Raw genomic sequence first — 22,676 nt, forward strand, 5'->3', positions numbered from 1 at the left:
CCTCCCAAGCACCATTTTGGCCTAGGCCCCTAAGTCACTTGGGTTCTTTTGAAAATTTTACCCACTGTTAATGAAGTGCCCATTTGTTCTTCAGTAACATACTCTGCTGGTGGCGGAGGAAAGGTGAGGTGATAAAAGGGTAGAAACTGTTCTTAATGAAGCAGAAACATCAATACTATTAAGGTGGTTGGTGCTGTACCAAGGAAAAAAATTTTTTTTATAAACTATCATCTTCTAAGTCCTTCTATAGTGTAGAGAATCCAGGGTGGCAGCCACAACCAGGGTCATCTGGCAGATTTAGAATCTTTACAGCTTTGTTTTTCTTTTAAGAAGTTTGTTGAGCATTATACTGTAAATGCGTAAAAATGCCTTCAAAAAACAAAACTACATTTTAAAACTACAGTGCTACCTGAATTCACCTCCTTCACTGAGGGAATCTCTCACCTTGGCTGCTATGTATGGTGATTCTTGTCTCCCCTGAAACAATGTGGCCAAACATAAAGAAACAAATGCATGAAAGTACAGCTCTGTATATGTCTGCTGCTTTCTTAATTGCTTTATTAGCTGATTGATTTTTTCTTAAAATGACTGGTTACTGTGTGATGTTTAAAACTTTTCCAATGGAATAACTGAGCAGCTTTCTACAAATCTGATAGAATATCATGGATGCTGCATTGAATTTAAAATTAATAATAGAATATGTATTTCTGTTTTGATAGGGTGAGCAAGGTGCAGATGGAAAGCCTGGATTTCCCGGTGTTGCTGGACGTCCTGGAGATGCAGTGAGTTGTACCACCGTACTCTTTCTTTGTGTGATCACATAGCACAGTTATTCCCAAACTATAGTCCGGGGACTACCAGTAACCCCGAGAGCACATACTAGTTGTCCATGGAGGGATGGCTGGTTACACTGTGCTGGCTCTCATCCATGTATCCAGCGGCACCAGAAGCTTGAAAATACAAATGATGCTTTCCTGATGTTTTGGTACCATGTAAACAATTAACTGTAATTGCAACAGATATGTCATGCTGTCACCATTGGGAAGGGTGGTGTTCACAAAGGAATCTGTATACTAGGACATGCTCCACACTATGAAAAAAAATGGGAGACCCTTTGGTATAACACATTTTTAAATGTATTGGTAAGTTCCTGCTTCTAGAGAAATCTGCAAGCACTAATATTGTTAAGCATTTCTATTGTAAACTGGCAATTAATTCACTCTGTATTGAAACTTGGCAGAAAAGGTATCGGCCTGTGAATGCTTTTTTGGTTTGCATATGTTCTGGAATAAAGAGTAATTTTTTAAATTAGAAGAGGAGAAAAATAGAAGCTCACAGGTTTTAAATGCTCTTGTGTATTTAAGTCAGTAACCCAACAGGTGAAAGTGAAATGTTAGAGAACATTTGCCCATAGTTGTTGAAAAATGTGGTTTGATTGCTTTGTGTTTTTAAGAAAAATTAAAACCCGTGAAATTATAAATCAATCAGCCAGCTCAGGCCTAGCAGCGAGGAGAGGATTTACAGATCCTTGGGAAGCTTTCCAGCACAAGAGAGTTACAGAGAGGCAGAAAGTGCCAGATGGCTAGTTGGCCATTGGAAGGGAAGTTGCAGAGATTGAAGGAGGAGCTGGCCTTCCCCAAACCCTGCACCTTATGCACATCCCTACTCCGTATTACTTCAAGCCATTACAACAGTTCCTGTTTCTTTTCTCTACATGCTCATGAGTGACAGTTCACTGCTGAGAGTTGCAGCGCTCATGGTAATGAACTGGCATCATTCTGTGTTAGATGTAGGAACAACTGAGTAAATTAACTCTAAATTATGTTAGTTTGTTAGCAATGTCACCCCAGCTCAATAGAATTTATTATTCAGTGAAATATTTACATATTTGTGTGGGGGCATACATAATCTTGTTGATTGAAGACAGGGCTGGGAAACAGGAAATCTGGGTTGTAAACGTGATTCTGACACTAGTTCGTTCTTTAACCTGGGGCACATTACTTAAACCTCTTTGTCTCTCACGTAGCTGGGCTGGAACTCTGGCTGGTGTAAATCCGTGCTGATTTTCACCAACTGTAGGTTTGGCTGCCTTGTCTATAAAATGCTACCCACCTTTGTAAATAACTCTGAGGTATAGAAATCAAGTACCATATAACTGCAAAGTATAAACTTGTGTTTATAGAAAAAGCAGTAAACGCTAACAAAACAGTAAGGTTTTGGCTGACTCTTTTTAATACATCAGCTTTCTGCCAAAATATAATTTTTATGGTCATAAAAATGCATAATAGATCAGCATGAAACGCACCTGTGAACCCTTCAATAAATCTCATGCTTGGATTCCCTTAGGAAAAAAATGTGAAAAATACTCTCTCTGTTTCCTTCCTCTCTGTTCTTCCAGCCCTCTATCATACTTGTACACTGTCAAAGGCAGTAGAAATGACTCAAAACATTCAAAACCAATATACACTTAGGGCCTGATCCCAACCCACTGCAATCCAGAGTCCTTCCATCAACTTCATTGGGCTTTGGATCAAGCCCTTCATGAATCATTATTCTCTGATGGTGGGAGGGAAAGTATTGTCACAACTTTCCCTCGTAAATGGTTAACACTCCTTTATTAAATTGCATGCAGGGTCCAAAAGGGGACAAGGGGGACACAGGATCCAAGGTAAGATGGGATCAATTTCTTTCTAATTGAATTTCGACTGGGAATTTGATGTTTAATAAACAGCCTTTCCATCTATATGACTATTGAAATAGGGTGAACCAGGACAGGATGGTGCCAGTATTGTTGGACCTCCAGGGCCACCAGGACCACCTGGGCCAATCATAGCAGTACCCCAGGTAAGTGTCTTTGTAAAGTGTTCAGAACTTTACTGTCCTTAAAATGTATCTGGAGTTACATGGCAGCGAAGAACAACTGGTGCTGGTGTTGATGTTCGGTTCATAGATACAGTCCTGAAAGGGAAAAATCTGCAATAAATATCTACACCTAATCCCCCTCCACATACACACATTTGTCCAATCTTAATTTTGGTCATGACCCATGTGTCTCAAATCCAGCCTGTAGGATTATGGGAACAGCCACACTCCAGCCCTCCATCTCGCAGCCTGCTGACAATGGATTGCCTGGGACCCAGGAAGCCCAGCTCCACTGCTAGGCTCTGCCCCAATGTCTGATTGGCAGAGTGCCAGAGCGGCTGACTGGCCCACTGGCCCTACTTAAGCCAGCAGCTGGAACAGGAAGCCATCTGAATAACTGGATTTCACCCTGCTTTGGGCTGTATGCCTCCTGCGGCTTGCCTCCTGGCATCTTACTTGTGGCTCCTGACCTCCAGTTTGGCTCCTGCCTCTGAACCTCTGGTATTCTGACCCGGCCTGTCTCTGGTTCCCATCTCTAGTTTGTCTCCTTCTTTTGACTTCCCACTATCCTGACTCAGCTGACTCCACTTCTGTCTTGTGACTGTGGATTCTGGCTCCCACTGCTACGTCTGGCCACCCATAACCCTGCCATGACAAAAAAATGAAAGAGGGCAGTAAAATGAGAGAATGTTTGCTTCTCTTAGCATGTCCAGGTGACTCTGCAGAATCCATGAAAAATGAAGAAAGATTAACCAGGGAATACAGAATAGAGGAACCGTAAAGTAATGGGGCCTCTGTAGGTATGTCTACACTGTATTTAGACACCGATGGCTGGCCCATGCCAGCTGATTTGGGCTCGTGGGGATCAGGCTAAGGGTTTGTTTAATTTTGATGTTGTTGTTAGGGCTTAAGCTGCAGCCCGAGCTCCGGGACCCTCACACCTCACAGGGTCCTGGAGCCTGGGCTCCCGCCAGAGCCTTAGTGTCTACACCGCATGAACAGACCCTTAGCCTGAGCCCCACAAGCCTGAATCAGCTGGCACGGGCCAGCCGCAGATGCCTTAACTGCAGTGTAGGCATACCCTGTGACTCCAGCGATGCCTGGAATCAAACTGCAGTAGTGCCTAGACTCCACCATGCTTTCTACCAGTGTACCATACAAACCAAAGAAATAGCCCTTTTGCAGAAGTAGTATCAGCAAGTGTCAAAGAGCATGCTGGTGAAAGGTGGTACAGAGAGCCACACATCCTTTCACAACACACACATTTTCAGTGGGGTTTGCTTAGTGTACTTCAGGCTTTTAGGTTATAGATAATACTAGTAGAAAAAAAAAGGACCCTAGAAGTTTGCATGAACCAAACTGCAAACTGACTACAAAAGTCTGTGTAGTCAATTTGGTATGACATTGGGAACTGGAGAAGCTGTGAATGGCTACAGAAAACGTGTTCACTCAGGAGAGCCATGTAATCTTATCCTTTGAAGGATTCTGTTTGTTTGAGAGAAGTCAGGTGGTTAGCTGCAGTCTGCCAAGGCTTGTAATCAGAGGTGAGGAATCTGCATGATAGGAGCTAGGCAATAACAAAGTCAGAAATCTAACTCAGACTTTACATTTTATATTGACTAAAGCAACGAGGTTTCTGACAATGATAACAATTGTGGCGGAAAGTGGGTCCCTAATGATTGTGACCAGAGCCCCAAAGGAGTTTGGGTGGCTTCTTTGCAGGACGAGAATGAACATGGTATCTTGAAAGTGGCTCAAAACCCTGGGTGAATGAAGGAATTAATACTGTGTGTTTCATCCAGTTTCTGCTTTAATTTTTGGCAGGTTTTTTAATAGCCTTCAGGTAAAAGGATGATCTGATGAATTGAGACTCAGGAGATCTATGGTCTCTTCCTAGCTCTGCCACAGTGCTTCTGGGTGACCTTCTTAGGCAAGATGTTTAACATCTCTTGCCTTCGTTTGATAACCATGCCCACCTGAGATGGTTGTGTTGAGGCTCAGTTTCTTAATGTTTGTAAAGGATTATGAGCTTGTTGGGTGGAAGGCACTTATGTGAGTGACGTGCTGAGCATCCCTGAAGCTGACACAGATGACGACGATGTTAGCATGCTGGAGGCCAGGCAACTTCTCCACACACTTCACAATTGCCACACTCCACACGTTAATACGGTGATTAACTACTGCCGAGGAAATGTATTGCGTGTCCTCTCTATTGTCCAGGACTCCTGTATCAAATACCTTCACTATACATTACAGTAGTGTCCAGGGACCCCACTGTCAATTGGGGCTACATTATGCTAAGTGCTGTTGAGATACATATATACAAAAACCTAGCTTCTGCCCCAAAGACTTTGTAGTCTAGGAAGACAAATGACATATGAGGTGAGGGAGCGGGTTACAAATAAATGCATTCAACTGTATATGCATTTGCAACAAACTAGTATTATAAATAGACAAAGTAAATGCTGACTATGCCCATTTAGCTCTCAACCTAGCTGCTATTAGTTGGCTGGGTTTATTTATTTATTTATTTATTTATTTGAGGCATTGAAGGCACAGTGAGTTTGGAAGAGGTTGATTCTATAGGTTGATGTAGGCAAGAGACCAGGTGGGGCTTGATCTGAGAATAGCAGGTGTATTTATACAAGATGTATTAACTGCTCTATAGAGGTTTTCTTAGCTAGAGAGTTCTAGCGTCCCTGTACATTTTGCTATTTCAGCCTCACAGGAAAACATCCTGAAACATCAGTAGCACTGGACACACAGCAGACCTAATGCAAGCAGACATGCCAGCACCATGCCACTTTCCGTCAGTCAGTTTGGCAATTTAAACCATGGTGCTAGAGCAGTATCACAATCATATTCTTTTTCTATATTTTAAACTTTATTACTTGTGTAGTAGATAGATATTACTGGGTAGACAATAGCTGAAGGAAATTGGGCTCTGGTCTTGAAATTGATAACACACGAGCGCCATTCAGTTCAGTCACTGCAGTCTCTCAGTTGCAGCATTGGGGCCTTAGGTTGTAATCAATTCAGAGAAGGACCTGTGTGTGTTTGTGTAGTGCCCAGTACAATGGGGCCTCAAATTGTTGTGATTGGAGCCCAGGTGAGCTACTGCAACAGAAATTAATAATCATCTCCCAAAGAGAGTGTCAGTTGTTCAGCCATTCCTTTCTTCTGAATTCCTCCCGACATTCACACATTGTCAATGCAAAGCCCAATACAAATGAGTTTTTTCTCCCAGTTTGTTGTGATTTGCTGATACGAAATGCTAAAATGTGATAAGTAAATCATTTAGGCTATTCTGCTCTGTGAACTTTTATATTTAGGTCATTTTGAAGGGCCAGTAAGTCACACTTGTCCTTTGGTAGAACATTTACACCATTTGTCTTTTCAGTGTAAAACTGTAATTGATGCTTTACTGAAATCCCCCCTCCCCACTCCGTAAAGTTCAGTAGAAACCAATGGGGGGGGGGGAAAGTGAGCAGCAAACTTTCTTTTTCTGTCATTGATCCATCATATTTAATGCCCAAAAAACTAATGAGGAAGGAATGAAGAGAGTCTGATCCAGGAAATATAAAGTAAATGTAAGTGATTTTTGCATTATGTTCTTTTAGCAATTCTGCCTCTAGCATTTTAATGTCCCATGAGGTGAGCAGCTGAAAGCTCCACACATAATGTACTTAAAATCCAAGAATCCATTAACCAGTAACGCCAACGAATATTGTTGTTTCTTCAACATATTAGTGAAAAATCAAAGTCCCGTGTTTTAGGCAGCACTCAGGATATGGTCTCACAAGGCTGACATGAAATGGCAAGTGGTCTCATTGCTGCTTTATCACTGTGAAAGTTGCTTGCAAAACAAACAAACAAACAAACCAAAAAATAGGGCAAATGACTACACTAGGTGTGGAATGGAGAGATCAGGAGCCTGCTATATAATAGGCATCTCTGTACTCTGTATTTTCATATAGCTATAGTATGCTTAAAACGTGTGTGCTTGCCTGGCACACATATAGTGTCTAATTGAGGCTACAGATCGTTTACACTATACACAAATTGTGTGGTCCAAAGCAGGTTAAAATCAATGGGAGTTTTTCCATTGACTTCAATAGTCTCTAGATCAGACCCAAAGTGAATGGTTAAATACTGAGTAATTCAAAAGGATTGTGTAACCTCCGGCTCCTGGAATTCTGCCACCAACTGAAGTTGTGGCAGAACAAGTGCAAAAGCAGAAGGCTTTTATTACTGTAATTGAAGTAATTACCACACATCTTGTCCCGTCTGGGAGGACACAGAGCCTGGAATACAGTGGAACCAATGTAATTCTGCTACACTGGGAGCCAGGCTACAGCAAGCTGCACAAGGGTCTGATGCTGCTCTCCTCAGGGGCAGAGTACTGACACATGGACCTCAAATAGGTTTCCAGGTGCATAAATACACATTTCAGCTCCTAATTATTGGCACCCATCTTTGCACATATTGTGGCGTATGAATTAAAAGGAGGCAGGTAGCAGCATCCATCAAAGAACAACATCCTTTAGGAGGCTGCATCACACCTGGAGGGAAGTGAATCTGGAGTGTGCCCAATTCATTATATGTATTAGTGCTCAGTGGCTATAAATGTTCTCTGATGTGATGGTCGAAGGAGATTTTTTTTCCTGTTATTCCTTGTCTGACATGCCCTCTTGCAAACAGCAATTTTCAAAACACTGTGTCTGTAGCCAGTATAGCAAAAGATGGTGGTTTGGAGTTCAAGTGCTGGTATTACACAGGATGTATTTTACAACATACGCAATCTGAGTCTGGAGCGTATAGCGTTGCTTGCTTAGATGAAAGAATGATATACAAATCAGAAGACAAACTGGACAAGTTAAAGTCTGTGTGAAGACATCTGAGATCAAAGGAGGGATATGTTTTTTAAACCAAGTGGGACTATCAGGAAGAAAGTGAAAGAAATGATGCAATCGGGAAAAACTGAATAAGGATGAATAATAGGGTTTCTTCTGTGTAAAAGGCATATATGGATAGTTTACAAAACCAAGCTGTCACCATCATGCTGTACTGTAACATATGACTGCATTATACAATACGGGAAAAATAATTTCAATCTGTCCAAAACCAAAATGAAATAGGAACAAAATGTCATTAGAGCCTGAATCTTGCAATGAGTTGTGCACAGTCAGGGCTTGGCTACACTTGCAAGTTAGAGTGCATTAAATCAGCCCCAGATGCCGTAACTCCTCAGGTGTCCACACTGGCAAGGCACGTGGACTCCACAGCTGGAGCGCCCCTGGTAATCCACCTCCATAAGAAGCATAGAGCTTGCTGTGTTCTGGCTGAAGCACTGGGGTATCAGTGTGGACGACGTGTTGCATTACTGCGCTGTGATTGGCCTCCAGAAACGTCCCATAATCCCTTGAAATCAAGTGGCCACCCTGGCAGGTCATTGTTTTGAACTCAGAGGTAGGCATGTGAATATCCCCTTTCAAAGCTCCGTTTCTGGCAGCCGGCATGCTTGTCTGCTCTGGGACACAAAGCAAACAATTACTGTGGAATGCTGCTGCTGCTGAGGCAGGCGTTTATGCATGTGTGTGAGAGAGAGGCGGGGGGTAGGGGCTGATGTCAGGGGTTTCCCCCTTCCCCCTGTCTGAACTTACAAGACAGCATGCTGACACACTCTCTGCCCCCCAAAACACACTGTCTCTCCCTCCACATACACACAATACACTCCCTGTCACACTCCACACCCCCATTTGAAAAGCACATTGCAGCCACTTGCACACTGGGACAGCTACCACACTGCACCGCTCTCTGTGGCATTGCAAGAGCTGCTAATGTGGCCATCCCACTGTGCTTGCAGCTGACAATGTAGACACGTGGCAGTGCTTTCCCTGCTGCTGCTAATCTCCGAGGGCTGGTTTAACTCCTGGCGCGCTACATCTGCAAGTGTAGCCGTAGCCTCAGACGCCAACACCCACTCAGCACTGAAGCATGGGGTCTAAAGCACTTGTTTTAATCTTCATCCTATAGAGAAAAGATGATCTCAAGTCACAACCCTTCTGTGTCTGTTTCCTCATCTGTAACGTGGGGGATTCCTACCTCATGGGAGCATAATGATACTCAGTTCTTCAATGTTTGTAAAGCACTATTGAGATCATTGCATGCAAGGTGTAATAGAAATGTGAAGTAGTGGTATTCCAAATGCATGACACAAAAGGAAAAAGCAAAGAATGTTCCCAATAGCTTGGTCTACGTTCTCTATCTCCACCGTTATTATAGGAAGTTGTAAGCTGTCTGTGCCATCTCTAGAAATGTGTCTACCCCAGAGAACCAATTTAATATTTGAGCTACCCTGTTCTTTATCCTTATTTTTTAGCTACTACTCAATGATACGGATGGAATTTCTAATTTTACTGGAGTTAAAGGACTGCTTGGGCCTCCAGTGAGTATATTCTGCTTTATTAAATGCAAGGATTTGTTTCATACTTCATTGCCTCTCTTTAAATACTATGCAAAGCCCACCTCCCTGTTCTTTAGACACACACACACACACGCACTCACACACTTCTAACTGACTTCTGTGGGACATGTAGAGAGACATGTTCTGAGAACAGAATTGGATCCTGTGTTGGTAAATTAACTTCCCTACATTTGTGTAAATGTATTATAAAGAAAGACATTAGAGATGGGCCAAACTCTGACCCTGAACGACAGACGTCTACCTGACTGGAAGAGGAGAACTGGTGCAGAAAAAAATAAAAGCCCAGAGTCTACTAAGTTTGCATCTATTTCTAGGACCAGACATGTTGTTTGCTTGTTAGTTTGTTTTTAGGGTCCTGAAATGTTCTGATAAGATTTTGCTCCTTTCTGCCTGAGGCTAGAACCAGAAATCCTGAACTACTGCAAATGAGGCTGTTCTCATGGCATTTCTAGCTGTGACTGAAAGAGATGGAACTCTTATGAGACAACTATTGATACAAGATTTTGGGCTTGTTTTTTTCAGCCAGGAGTTTAGGAGAGTTCAATTAAACATCTGAAATTCTGGATGCTTCTCTATACTGATTCCAAGCTCCAACAGTTAGATTCACCAGTGTGCTCAGGCTTCTTTGCACCACTGCTTTTATACAAAACAAAGCAGACTTGATTTAAGGTTACATTTTTTGATGTGCTCATTGCTATTCCCTGCAGGTCCCGCCCCCATTGATAACTAAGCATCATGTGAATAATGACTAGAAATCACTTAAGAACCCCTTACTAGTTGTCCCAAAAGCCACATTTGAGGAAGAAGGCTGTGCTGGAGTGGGGATGGGTTTTGTTTGTTTGTTTGTTTGTTTTTGCTTGTTTTGTTTTTTGCTTTTTAATTTAAAAAATGGTTTAGAGGAGAAGTCAAGACAGCACATTCATTTTCTATTGACTTTGTGGGAGCTCTATGGATGCATATGAAGGTAGAATTGGGCCCATGTGTCTTATGGATTTGAGTGGCTCACCTTTATAAACCTTATGGGCAGTGGGTATAAGAGGCTTGGAGGCTAAGCCTCCCCAAATGGGGCAAGAAATGCCAGATGCTCAGAGTATCCTGTTAGAACAATTTATCTGACATGAACAAACTGTGTCTTTTATTATTTTCATTGCTTGTGCTGATAACTCCTGTCACCAAAGTAAATGTTTAACTCTTGTTTTGATCACAGATGGTTTTATTTAATTGAAGCAAGGGGCAAACTTCTGTCCACCCCTGGAGCAGATTAAGGCTGAATCCTTTCTGAGATTCTGGAAAGTTCCGTTTCAGACTTTGTTAGCCCCTTCTCTGCAACCTGTCATTTGTGCTCTCCTAGCCTTTTTCCACTCGCCCTGTCCAGTGGCCCCTGTAATTTTGGCAGTAGCAATTTTTTGCAGTCCAGCATTTCTCACAACAGTAGATTCTAACGGCTGTGTAACTTGCATCTTCTATATTGTGCAGCAAAAATGCATTCTAGTTAGTGTATATAATGCATATCATGTTATATTTCAATTACAGATCTGGAGGAGGCATGCTGGGGATCTGGTGGGCCATACTGCATCACTGTCAGGGTTGCAGAGAGAAGGAGAACCTTGGGCTTCCCATCCAAGAATCTCCCTGGCTACCTGTAGTGGACAGCCAGGCCTTAGATCTTTTCCTAAAAAAGGAAGGAGAAGCCAACAGGGGGAGTAGTAGACTGCCAAGCTCACCATGACTAAGACGACAATACGGATGACTCTTCACACACAGCACAGCCATCCAGCTTTAAATTTGACCCCCTGGGGATGGCAAGAGGGACTGGGATGATAACAGTACCTTACTTCCCTCAACAAATCTGTCATTTCCTCTGTGCTCAGCACAAATCCAAATCAGGTCTCCTATTCACAGTGCAATGGGGCCTCTCTGTTCTTTGTGTAACACCACTGATCCATGAGCTATTCGCTGCTGGCTGGCAGAGGCTGAAGAAGGAGTAAAGTACCGTAATGTCCTTAGGACGGAGGGGGCAGAGTTAAGCTATTATGTGGCTGTGCTGTGAGGGAAATGTCACCTAAACTCTCTGCATTTCCTGGGTTTTCCAACATTTGAGAATTAATCTCTAATGCTCTGGAGAGAGCACAGGGCAGTGCTGCATGTCTGCAACCTTAACACCACCTTAATGAAGTATTTTTCATATGAATACAGTTCAAAAATAGTTGATGTTCACAAACTAGTAGATACATAGAAACTGCATAATCCATTTTACAAGTCTATAATATGTACTTGTGTGTTTTTTGCATTTTACAGGGGCTAGACGGCAGGCCCGGTCTACCAGGATTTCCTGTAAGCATTATGTTCTAAGGTTTTAAGTCAGTTTTAAATATGGAAATGAGTTCATTAATGTTTCAGCTTTGGAATCGCACAAAATTGATACAAAGGCTGACAAATTCTCAAAGTTCATAAATGTCAAATGGGAGAATGTAAGTCTGAGTAAAACTAGGACGAATGTAACAAATACTTAAGAAATAAACACTTGTTCAATGGAAGTTAAAAGATGCATCATCCATTTTGGTACATAAATTGTATCATATTTATACTTAATATTTGACTTAATTCAATTTAGTGCCATATTTTAAATTTGTAACCAGGTCTGATAAGTGTTTACTCCCTATAAAAAAGCCCTACAGAATTTTTAAGGGATGAAATCAGTAGTGTATTAAAGAAATTACCTTCAAAGCTATAGCATTTAATAGAGAATTATATCCTTTCTATAGGTTTTTTGGCCCATCCTATAATATTCTGTAACAGGGACACAATACCCTGTTTAAATTCTATAGGATGATACAAAGAACTCTGCAAAATTAATTCTTATTAAATTCTATAGGGCTTCTCCAAAATGATATAATACCAAAATCCTAGCACCTTAGTGTCATGCTGTCTGTCTATTATTGTGATCAAATTGTAACTCCCTACCAATTTTATTTAGTTTATGGATTCAGATATAAGAATTTTTCAAAAGTTTCAAAAGCCATTGATGGTTTCAGAGTGTAGGCATGGGTACAGGATCCCAGGCTGCATAGTCCATAGAAAGAATAATCTAGGCAAAAGGTAGGTCAGGGTTTTGTGAGCTGCATAGAAACAGAGACAATGAATGGAGAAGCTTTTAAAAATTAATGTAACAAGTTGCATAAGATCCCTAATTGTTACTAGAATAATTGTGAAGACTTAAATGTCACACTCATCTGCTTTAGCTGTTAGTTTTGTTCTATACTGATGCAGAAGAAACACAGAAACTGGAATTCATCTTTTGCAGGGTAAAAAAAATGGTTTTCATTGCACTTTTAAGGGAAATCTGCAACACAAAATGCAAGCCAACCTTTCTCCACAGGACAACTGTAGGGAATAGTTTCTGTAATTAAGTGATGCAGATAGCAGTGGCCTTAGACTAGGGAAAGGAATTCCTGGGACAGTTAAAACTGGACTGATTCAAAGTTTCAGATCTCCAACTATCTGAAATTAAATTGATCAAAATGTGCTTCCTTATGCTCAACTGATATCTGAAAAGCTCTTATCCAAACCAGTTATAAAAGAGACACACAGACTTTTGTTTTTACTCTTTCAGGGCCCAAGGGGACCAAAAGGTGCCATTGGACTGACTGGATTACAAGGACCAAAAGGACAACGGGTAAGAAGGAATGAGTAGCATCCCATGTGCACTAGAGGAATGAATATGCTCAGAAATGTGTTAAAAAATTTACGTCTGGTGGCATTATTCTGTTGCTTTTATGGTTTTCATTTTGCTCTCCACAGGGATATTAATGAGTTGCTACTAGAGTTTCAAAAGAGATTTCCGTGGAAATGAGCAATATTAAACAAAATACCTTGAAATTCTCTTGGGGACTAATATACAGACTCTGATGCTGAAACTCTACATTTCATTTTGCACAACTGTCAGAATGACTCTGCATAAACATTAAACATTTTGGATCTGAGCTGACCTTTTTCTGTAAACTTGATCATCCATGCCAACGGTGCAGGAAGGAAAAAGGAATCGCAGCAAAAAGGCTACTATGTAAATTATAGAAGGACAAATCTTGCTGCCTCCTTTATGGGTACAGAGGACCCTGCCTGTAACAGAACCCCACTGCACAGAATGAGCAGGATTTGAGGACTCTAGTTCTGTGGGGTTTGGGATTGTGGAATTGTTAGGAGATGAATGGGGGCAGGAAGCAGATGGTCAGGAACAACTGGGCTACTGCAGCTTTGAGGATGAGAAGAGAAAAAGGAAAGCAAAAGACCATTCTTCTGATCCTTTGCATTCTTAAGTAGCTTATACAACTGTTTCGTTGATTTCTTGTCAGTTAATGTGATGGTGTAGATATTGTTTAATTAAAGTCTGAAATAGGGTCCCAGAGCAGGAGCAAAACTAGCACTCCTTAACTGTGAAATTACATGCCGGTGAATGAAAGATGGCATGCTGAGGTTCTGGCATGTGTTTGACCACAGGGTCAATGATCTTCCAATGATCCTGAGCCAAGAATGGCAGCTGTTTTTAAGGCTGCTGATCTCAGGCTGTACGACTGAAGGATCTCTGGGAGTGTAGTCCATCGAAGAAATATTTGGGGAAATACTCACTTTAGAAGTCCATGGAATACTTTCCTCATGGCACTGAGTCCATAGTACTGAACAAGAGATGGGGTTAGTGATACATCCAGGCCAGCCTTCTTGGGAGCCTAAGTATGAGTGACTCAAACATTTCTAAAGCTTTCAGGGAAGATGCAGTAGAATGGCAGTGCACTGAGCTGAGAATTCTGCAGAGTCACTGTGGTGAGCAGGGTTGATGTCAAGCCAGAGGCCACATTTCTTCACTTTGAGGTTATGGGACCAGGTTGTTCAGGATGCCTCGGCTGCAGTAGGGTGGGTGATGGCAGCTACTGGGGCCACACTGGGAACCACTTATTCCCACTGCGGAGCAGTTATTCGTGTGATTAGTCCCATTGAATTCAATGGGATCCTTCCTTGGAGTAGCAGCTCATTAGTGAAACTAAGGGGTTCACAGCCCAGCTCTCGGTGGCTAAAGTTTATTGGCTAGAGGGAATAGGACAGCATCATGCTCCAAATGTTTAGAAGAAAAGACCTTTGCTTTGATGACAGCCAGGGAGCTATTGAGGTTTCATGTTACACTTTCACATAGGGGCACTAGATAAGGGAAGGCTTGTTGTACTATTTTGGTTTTCTTTCAGGGCTTTTAGGAGCAGGATATTTTTGTTTTATTGTACCGTGGTTAAAAAAGAAACAACCCTCATCTCCCCCCACAATTGAAATCCACCCTAGTCACATTTTTGTAGTTGCCACCTCCCCAACCAGCCTGTCACCACTTTGAACTAACAAAAATGTTGCTGCACTGACCTTTTGAAGCTCTCTGGTCAGTGCAAGTAAAGCTTTGTTTAGAACTGTTGTATAAACATCGCCAAATGATTATGTGAATTGTAGGGTGAAAAGGGAGAACCCGGATCTATCATATCCGCAGATGGATCTCTAAGAGAACTAACAGGAAGACAAGGGCAGAAGGTAAGCTAATACTGTTACCAAGTTCTTTTGGAACACTTGGTGGACTTGCACTCCATTACCAACCAGGCCAACAAGACATTAGATTTTCTCTTCATCACTAATACAAATGTCTCTCTCACAGGGTGAACGTGGGGCAATGGGGCCACCAGGGCCTATGGTAAGATATTTGCTATTTTTTAATGTATTTGTACTTTTTGATTTTACAGAGATTAGTCAATTAGCTTTAGTTTTTCAATACCATTAGGCAAAGATGAAGCATAATACCCACAGACAGCAATGTCTTTGAAGTATTTGTCTTTGGTATACAGTACTGCAAATTGTTCCTGTTTTGGTTTAGAATGTAACAAGTGATAGCACACATGTATCATGTGATAATTAAAAAACAGAGGCCACATTTTTCAAAACTTGTTTGCAAAGCTAGAAACCTAAATCCATATTCAGGCATCTAAATAAGTCTGACCTGATTTTCACAGGTGCTGAATTGTGTTCAGCTCCCTTGCCTTCAGTGGAATCTGCAGATTGGACATGAAAATGAGGCCATTTATTTAAGTACCTAAATATAGCTTTAGATGCTTTGCTTTAGGCTCCCTAGGTTTGAAATTTGTTGACTCTACAAGGAATGATGCTCTCAAAGCTTGAAACTTCATAACTGGAAAATAGTTGAACAAAAAGCAGTGGGGATGAATTTGGTACAATCTGTTGCAGTGCATTCCAGGTGTAATGATTTTAATCCCTTTACCTTGGAATGCACCAGTTTTTTGTCAGATTTTAAAAAACTCCCTTGGCTAGAAGAGGGTAGTGGTTTTCCTGAACACATGCATTTGAGGGCCCAATTCATCCTTGGTGTAACTCCACTGATTTCAGTGGGTTTACCTCACATATCAATTTGGCACTTCTGAATTTTCGGAAGACATCAGTTCTAAGTTCCTGACCCCAAATTATGATACAACATGACCCCTGCTTATTTCAATTCCCAGTTTTAATGAGCATTTTCTCAGTTCCTTTTACAGCTATAATAGTCTCAGTGCGGAAAATGCAGTCCTGAAAATTGTGTGTAAAAGTGATGTACAGTAAATTTAAAATACAGCAGGCCAGATTTTCAAATTTAGGCACATGTGATTGCACACATGTCTAAGCTATGAATCTAAATGCCCAATGGGTGTATCTACATCAGGTATTTACATGCGTACTTGTTAGTTGGGTGCCCAGCTGACTATGTTCATGCACAAATACTCACTTTGTACATACACATCACATCTGTGAGCATAAATTATATGCATACAATTCTAAGTGCACAACTGCAAGCATCTACATTGGAAAATTTGTTCCAGCATTTAAAGTGAGTATCCTGGAGTGTCAAAGTGAGATCCTGCTGTGATTCAAAGGCAAATTACACTAGGTGAATTTGTGATTTAACTCTAGCTGGCTAGAAAAATTGACAGAGGAGGCAGTTTGCTCTTAGCAGCTTGACAAAGGCTACAGGATCTATAGCACTAATGACATTAATGAGAGGTTGGAAGCATCTGCAAAGATGGCAGGCAGGAATGCAGTAGAGAAATCTCTGAAATATCATGCTATGCCATACCTATGATGGTGGCACAGACTGGCTGGCAATGCTTTGATTTCCTCTGGTGCATGCAGTGTGTGTTAGGTGCCCATCCTTTTGGGAACCTATGATTTGTTTGCCCTCCCGCTGATGCCATTTGTTATGTGCTGAAGTTGAAGTTTCTTGTGCTGTGTCTGTTTGCATCATCAACCTTCTTTTCTTACCATGTTCCCTGGTGTCCTGCTGGGTTGATAGACTATGAAATATTATGCAGTGGTTTAAACCACTTCCTTTTAGCGGTTGGCTATCTCCTGGCTTCAGCTTTTGATATAATATGGCCAGGGCTGCCCTGTGCGAGATGGCAAATTTCAGTAAAGGGCATCTTTGACACACAGTAATTATGTTGTTCTGGGTACCTTGTCCGTACTTGTTGTTTTACTGAAGTTTTTTTTGAGGGGCTGGTTGGATGTGTTGCATGACACTTCTGTTGGTTGCTTTGGTGCAAAGTGTATCTTGGGAGGGCTACCCTAACTTACATTATCCACTTGAGTTCCCTTTCCCCTCCTTAAATCACTGCAGGATGAGCTGATCTTGCCTTTTGACTTAGAGACACAGCCTTTTCTGAGAGGACATGTCGCTTTTCTGATCTAGCCTCTCTGCCCCCACCGAAGAGCACACGGGATCCTTTTACACCACCACGGGATGCTCGTGTATCTCAGTGTACGCATGTTGCGCCACGTGAATGCCTTAGGCCTGGTCAACACTAGAATATTAGGTTGACCCAGCTAAAATCCACACCCCAAGTGATATAAGCTGACCCAACACTCCATGTAGACAGCTTTAGGTCGACAGTGGAATTCTTCCATCCACCTAGCTACTGCCTTTCAAGGAGGCAGATTTCTTAAGCCAACAGGACAATCTTGCACTGCAGCTGTGCCACTGTAGTGTGTTAAATGTAGACAAGCCTTTACTTACACTTGCCTAAATGGCTGCACCTCATTAGATTTTGGCACATTTATGCTGTCTCAGGATTTGGTCCAGTCTTTCTATGCCTAGAATCATCCAGTTCCTCCCTCTTTCCCACTCCGTTGCTTTATACCATCCTAACACAAATTATATTGATTGTAATAATGTCTGAAGGCAAGGCAAGCAGTGTGTGAGATTAAAGCCTGAGCACTTCATCGCTGATAGGGTGACCAGACAGCAAGTGTGAAAAATCGGGACACGGGGTGGGAGGTAATAGGAGCCTATATAAGACAAAGCCCCAAATATCGGGACTGTCTCTATAAAATCAGGACATCTGGTCACCCTAACTGAAGGACTCTTTGTGATGATAGAAAAAGTATCTCCTACAAATTATGCTGCAGTAAAAAAGGAAATGAGTTATAAAATAAGACCTTTAAAAACAATAAGATGACATAATTATGTCTTCTCACTAAAAACAAGGGATTCTAGAGATAAGCCTGATGCTCTTCTAATTCACCTCAGTAGATGTCGCAAATTATCTCTGCTTCCACAATTCACTCTGAGGGAACTCCAGAAATGCAAGGAGTTTATTTTGGGAATGTATTTAGTTATTTGTTTGTGACTAGCCAGGGTTTTGGGCCCATGTGCAATTTGTATTTTACAAAAAATAGATAATAGGACCAATTTTTATGTCCAAAAATGAACCCTCCCAAATCCCCCTCAGAACAGAAAGGTCATTCTTCCCCCTCTTATGAGTTCGGTGCCATTCTTTGAAGCAATAAGTGATGCAGCATGGCAAGGAAGTTTAAAAAAAAACATCAGGTTTTGGCACATCAGCTGGGGAAGTAAATTTCAGTCAATGACCCATCCCTCAAAAAGCCCATTTCCCTCCGCATTAGGGATCGGATTGTCACTTCGCAATCCATCCTGAGGAAGGGGCAACACAGCTATGGAGCAGGAGCCTCAGGGAGTCATGAATCTGCCTCTGTTTCTTCGTCTCTGCCTGCTCAGCTCTGCTGGCCATAGCATTGTGAGGCGAGTGTGAAGTCAAGGCTCCATCCACCCATGCAGGAGGCTGTGCAGGATCTGGCAATGTAGGTACTCTGTGCAGGCAAGGTAAGAAGAGGCTCCAGATGCTCTTAAACTCCGGTAGAGTTGCACAGCCAACCTCACAACTGAACTGAAGTCAAGGGGCTTTTATCTCAAGTGCATCACCTGATCTCAACTGCAGCAAAATGACTTGAGGTCTTCAAAGTAAATGGGACCTTTGTGGGCCTTCAAGGCTGATCATTTATGATGTCTGGAGCATGATCAGCTGAGGGGCAAGCTCCCAAGAAGTCTGTTACAGATGTAAGAGAATCGTCCCACCTACTGCTTCCCTGCTTTTCAAGGCTCCAGAGGGAAAGCAAGGGGAATAGCAGCAGTTTGGGATATAGGGCACTAAGTAAGTAGTAGCATCTGCCTGGGGGCTGAGATGCCAGTACAAATTCCAGTAGCAGGTCAAGAGTGATGGCATTCTTACTAGGTCAGCATGGCTGATAACAAAAGCAGAAAATATGCACTAAAACCAACCTTCTGCTAGAGTGAGGGTCAAGTTAGCACCTTTGATCTCCTTCCTTGCACTGGTAATGATAGCCTGGCCCTCCCAAGGTGGTACGGAGGATTAGGGAGAGCTGGCTCCCTGCAAGAAGCACATCAGAGCACTAACAGAGGGTCCAATTTCCCCTCCCTACCCTGCCATTGATGGCGGAATGCTCACAGGCTTTTTCACTTGCTTCTTTTGCCCCCTAGCTGCTGCAAGTGGTGGCAACTTGTCTTTCCCTTCCCAAGTTACTGATACTCATCATGGAGAGGCCAGAGCTGGAATCGTGAAGCAGGAAATAAGGAGGGAGTTGCCAATTCTAATGATTTTTATTGAGAGTCTCACAATCTTTGATGGTTTACTTAAAACCCCAGCACCTGGAGACAAGGGATTATGTGAGAATCTCACCTATTTTTGCTGGTTGATATCTCTACCCTTCATGGATGCAGAGAAAAGCTTGATCCAAGTGTTCTTTAAAGGCTCCAAAACCAGAAGGCAAAGAAGAGGAGCCAATAATTTACTTATTTTTAAACCTCATGATTTAGGGGAGCCTTGTCCCATGATTTTGAACATTTGAGGTGGCAATGCTGTGGTTCTTTCACTTCCCTGAGAGCCTGCCTGTCAGCTGCTGTCTGTTCCTACCCTAGGCTTCAGCTGTGATCACTCAGGCACAATCTGACTACAAACAGGAAATGAAAGAAGAGTCTGAAATCCCCTGTAACATGTCGCAATTTTATTATTAATATCAGATTTATATTGTGGATGCCAGTACTGATGGGCTTTTCAGATTCTTGAAGTTGTTATTATTGTACAGCAACACTCCCCTATATTACTAATTGTAAAGTTCTCTTTTAATTTAATTATGTTTGGGCAGGAAAGAAATATACGTGATGGTACTAGATGGATGACACAACTTGAAAATATTCCAACATTAATCATATTTTTGCCTAGGAATTATCCTGTGATGAATTCTTTTCTTTTTTTAGTTGGCTGCTTATACAATGAATTACTATATGTGAGCCACAAACTATAGTTTGACACATTAATCATCAGATAGATGGGTTAGCCTCTCCATGAATATGCATTATTGCTGTTAGAAAACAGCGAAGGACAAATGGTGGCCAGTTTGGAATGAGAGGAGAATGTAGTTGACAGTCCATCAATTTGGAGATCAGTCTCTTAGGGTATGTCTACACTATGGGATTATTCCGATTTTACATAAATCGGTTTTGTAAAACAGATTGTATAAAGTCGAGTGCACACGGCCACACTAAGCACATTAATTCGGTGGTGTGTGTCCATGTACCAAGGCTAGCGTCGATTTCCGGAGCGTTGTACTGTGGGTAGCTATCCCATAGTTCTTGCAGTCTCCCCCGCCCATTGGAATTCTGGGTTGAGATCCCAATGCAAAAACAGTGTCGCGGGTGATTCTGGGTAAATGTCGTCACTCAATCCTTCCTCCGTGAAAGCAACGGCAGACAATCATTTCACACCTTTTTTCCCTGGATTGGGAGCTCAGCCAAGAATGCAAATGCTTTTCGGAGACTGCGGGGACTGTGGGATAGCTGGAGTCCTCAATACCCCCTCCCTCTCTCCATGAGCATCCATTTGATTCTTTGGCTTTCTGTTACGCTTGTCACACAGCACTGTTCATGGGGATTTTCCTGTCTACCTGGCCAGTGCATCCAAGTTCAGATTGCTTTCCAGAGCGGTCACAATGGTGCACTGTGGGATACCACCGAGAGGCCAATACCGTCGATTTGCGGCCACACTAACCCTAATCCGACATGGCAATACCAATTTCAGCACTACTCCTCTCGTCGGGGAGGAGTACAGAAACCGGTTTAAAGAGCCCTTTATATCGATATAAAGGGCCTTGTTGTGTGGACGGGTGCAGGGTTAAATCGGTTTAACACTTCTAAATTCGGTTTAAACATGTAGTGTAGACCAGGCCTTAGTTTGGAGTAGGGATTGGAGTAGGGACATTCAGACAATATCAGTATTTCAGATCTTATTAATCAGATGATGTGTGGACCCTGAGGGCGAATATCATCCAAATACAGCTATAAGGCTAAGCTTTCATGGCACCATGCTGACTCCCAAATAGACCCCCAGGCTGCCTAAACCACTTGACAACAAGAGGCAGTAATGGATAGAAGGCCAGACTAGAAATAATAAGACCCAGGTGCTATTCCCAGCTGTGCTACCAACTCAGGTGCTATTCCCAGCTGTGCTACCAACTCACTGTGTGACTGGGGCCTGTCACTTCACCTCTCCGTGCCTTGCTTTTTCCACGTGTACAATGGAGAGCATGCTAGTTACCTTTGTAAAGTGCTTTGGGGTCTGTGGGTAAAATAATCACTATATGAATGCCAAGGACCGGAACAGCCTTCTGGGGTGAGTGGGAATGAGGACAGAGTGCTGGCCTTATATGCCCTGCTCACCTCCAGCATCTCTGAGGGTAGCCAGCCAACCCTGCACCTTACGCTCATCTCCAGCTTTCTGGGATACTGATAAGGCCCTCTGCATCCTCAGGCAAAAGGGATGCCTTCCCATTTCCCTGCTATATGGCAGAGGCACAGGACAGTGCTCCCATTGCCACTGCTGCTGAACTGAGCCAAGAACCTGATTTGCCCCAGAGAGTCCTTTGCATAGTAACTAGGGAAGCCTTTGGGGTCTGATAGGTTTAGGAGAGAGGCCCTATCATATGGGCACTGTCCCACTCAGAAACGTGGGAAAATACAAAGTAAAATAAATGTGCCTTCATCCCAGTGCTATATGCACCAGTCACAGCTATGAATGGAACACAACTCTTCCAGCTGAGGCAGCTACTCCAGTGCCCCAGCTTTCTTAGTGGGTCAGTGCTCTAAGCCGTAGCAGCAGCTGCAGGACTTGGCTGAATAGCAAACACAGCAGGGCAAGGAGGGGCACACTTTCCAAATGAACTGATCTGCACATCCATGTAGGAAGCTGCAGCAGTAGCAAGACTTCATTGAACAGCCTGTCAGAGACAACACTACACTGAGAAGCCCTTTCAAAGGGGCTCTTAATTATCGGGCACATTCTGAGCTAAGGCACGTTGCAGTTCCTCATTGACAATTTGAATTCAGAGGTGTAATTTGGATTTAGTGTCATGGAGGTAGAAGCTGTTGCCTTCTGTCCTGTGAGAGCAGGGTGAGCAGGGGCTTGTGAAGCCCATAGAAACAGTAATTGCAATAGATGATACAGGATGTGAGGAAGACTTGAATAAGGATTTCTGGCCTTGAAAGCAGATCTAAGGAGAGCAATGGAATAATGTGCTGGGTGGCTCTCTGACCTCATTTTCTCTAGAGGCATTCAGAACATTTCTGCAGCTTTACCATTCTTAAATGGTCACCTCTCAAAATTGCTTTTGTCCCCTGCTTTCCTTATTTTTCCCCTTTCTAGCTGTCCTATTTTCACTCCATTATTCATTTATCTCATTTGTTACTATTACTCTGTTTTCATATCTTCAGTCTAGTTTCTTTTAACTCTTCTTTCTTTTTGTGTTATTCAGCTTCTCTTCCTCCCTCATCCCTAAACCCCACGTTCCTGACTGGAACCATTGGAACCACTGGCAACTCTTAAATCAAGATTGGATGTTTTTTCTAGAAAATATTCTGTCGGGACTTTTTCAGGGAAGTTCCATGGCT

The 22,676-nt window shown here is 42.5% G+C and overlaps 1 protein-coding gene across 9 annotated transcripts in view; it reads left to right on the forward strand.

Annotated features, from left to right (window-relative positions):
* Positions 1-22,676, forward strand: part of COL15A1 (collagen type XV alpha 1 chain) — a 276,139-nt gene that overhangs the window by 210,283 nt on the left and 43,180 nt on the right. For all 9 annotated transcript variants that reach the window (XR_005594255.1, XM_039525414.1, XM_039525413.1 and 6 more), the window contains 8 exons: positions 720-782; positions 2,633-2,668; positions 2,761-2,844; positions 9,245-9,310; positions 11,648-11,683; positions 12,963-13,025; positions 14,834-14,911; positions 15,033-15,068. Coding sequence is in view for 8 of the 9 variants with exons in the window: in XM_039525414.1 (XP_039381348.1) it covers positions 720-782; positions 2,633-2,668; positions 2,761-2,844; positions 9,245-9,310; positions 11,648-11,683; positions 12,963-13,025; positions 14,834-14,911; positions 15,033-15,068 (462 nt within the window). In the remaining variant the exon portion in view is untranslated. The remainder of the gene's footprint in view (positions 1-719; positions 783-2,632; positions 2,669-2,760; positions 2,845-9,244; positions 9,311-11,647; positions 11,684-12,962; positions 13,026-14,833; positions 14,912-15,032; positions 15,069-22,676) is intronic.

This window comes from Mauremys reevesii, linkage group 2 (assembly GCF_016161935.1).
Source record: "Mauremys reevesii isolate NIE-2019 linkage group 2, ASM1616193v1, whole genome shotgun sequence".
Taxonomy (NCBI): domain Eukaryota; kingdom Metazoa; phylum Chordata; order Testudines; family Geoemydidae; genus Mauremys; species Mauremys reevesii.